This window comes from Phaeoacremonium minimum, assembly GCF_000392275.1.
Source record: "Phaeoacremonium minimum UCRPA7 unplaced genomic scaffold PA7_03_scaffold_83, whole genome shotgun sequence".
Taxonomy (NCBI): domain Eukaryota; kingdom Fungi; phylum Ascomycota; class Sordariomycetes; order Togniniales; family Togniniaceae; genus Phaeoacremonium; species Phaeoacremonium minimum.
The window spans coordinates 7560-8913 of NW_006920990.1; the positions used below are offsets into that span (position 1 = coordinate 7560).

A 1354-nucleotide genomic window follows, 5' to 3' on the forward strand; every position below is an offset into this window, starting at 1 on the left:
AACATGGAGCGGCTGCTCACGCTCTCAAGGGCCCGCCCGGAGACTGACCGAATGCCTGAAGCCATAATTCACTTTGCTGTTAGATCGTTGACATGCTTTGTATCTGCCGAGCGACCATCTACTGTGGTAGAGTTTTCGAGGTGTTTGCCAAGTAATGTTTTCAAGGACCTCAGATCTATAATAAATTCTTCGTAGCCCATGCGGTCTCCACAGAGCGGGCCGTATGCAGCCCACTCATGCCGCTCTACGGCGGGGCGCCTCTTGCGGTACCAAGATGTGGACATATCACACTCATCATACTTCAAGTAAGGGAGAAACAGCTGAATATGTCAATTTGAGCCGTCAGGAAAGTTGCTTAGTCAATGAACCGATTTAATGTCATTTCTTTATCATCGTTCATACCTTACATATACAGAGTCTCAATTATCCCATGATGCCATGTAAGTCATCCCTTTTCATTCCCATGAACCCAGAAACCACACAAATAGACAAGTCTCCACAAGGAGTCTCACAACTTAGAAAGAAAATGAAAACAGGTTGCTCAAGGAGATGCACAGATCTAGAATCCCACAAAACACAAAGACCAAAACAATCACAAAGATCACCACAGTGGTCAAATGACACAGCACACATTTCTCCATAACTCCATCAGCCCCCCAGACTCCACACCCATGATGCACTCACTCTATGCTCATCACATTACGATCCCCTCCTCCTGCAGCTTCGCAATGTCCGCCCCAGACGCCTTGACCGCCTTCAGGAACGCCTCGGACATCTTGCGCTGCTTCTCCGCGGCCTCCTTTTCGCGCCGCGCCTTGGTCTTGCTCGACCCGGACGGCGCCACTCCCGTCATCAGGATGTTGTGATCGCTGGGCGTGAAGTTGACGAACCCAATGTCCAGCCCGCCGCTGCCGCTGCCGCTGCCCTGCGGGTTGGGCGTCCGCGGCTCTGCGAACCCGCCTCCGCCGGCGTGCGGCGTGTAGTTGCGCCCTCGTGTCATGGACGCCGCCGACTTGCGCTTGCGTACCGCTGCGCCGGTCGCGGATGGCTGTCCGAACGAGGGTGCCACGGGCTGCAGCGACGAGGAGCGCTTCATGCGTCCTGCACCCGCGCCTGGTGTTGGCGACGTTGAAGAGGAGGAGGACTGTGAAGTGTGCCGCTTCCGCGGACTCGTCAGAGCAAGGCCGTGCCGAGCGCCGGTGCTTGGCGCCCGTGGTTTGGGACGGCGGTGCTCCGTGTGGTACCCGCGGGTGGGACTGGGCATGGGTGGCGCATGGTCGGCCGGCGGTGGCGGCGGAGGCACTGTGACGTCTCTTGCCAGCAATGGCGCCGCGTTGGGTGTGCGCGGCTGTGG

At 57.2% G+C, this 1354-nt stretch overlaps 1 protein-coding gene across 1 annotated transcript; it reads right to left on the reverse strand.

Moving 5' to 3' along the window:
* Positions 1 to 694: 694 nt before the first annotated feature.
* UCRPA7_1344 (putative developmental regulatory protein) lies at positions 695 to 1096 on the reverse strand (the record flags this gene model as incomplete). The annotated part of the gene is made up of 1 exon (XM_007913923.1): positions 695 to 1096. The coding sequence occupies one exon, from the start codon at positions 1094 to 1096 to the stop codon at positions 695 to 697; it is 402 nt and encodes a 133-aa protein (XP_007912114.1).
* Between the last annotated feature and the right edge of the window lie 258 nt (positions 1097 to 1354).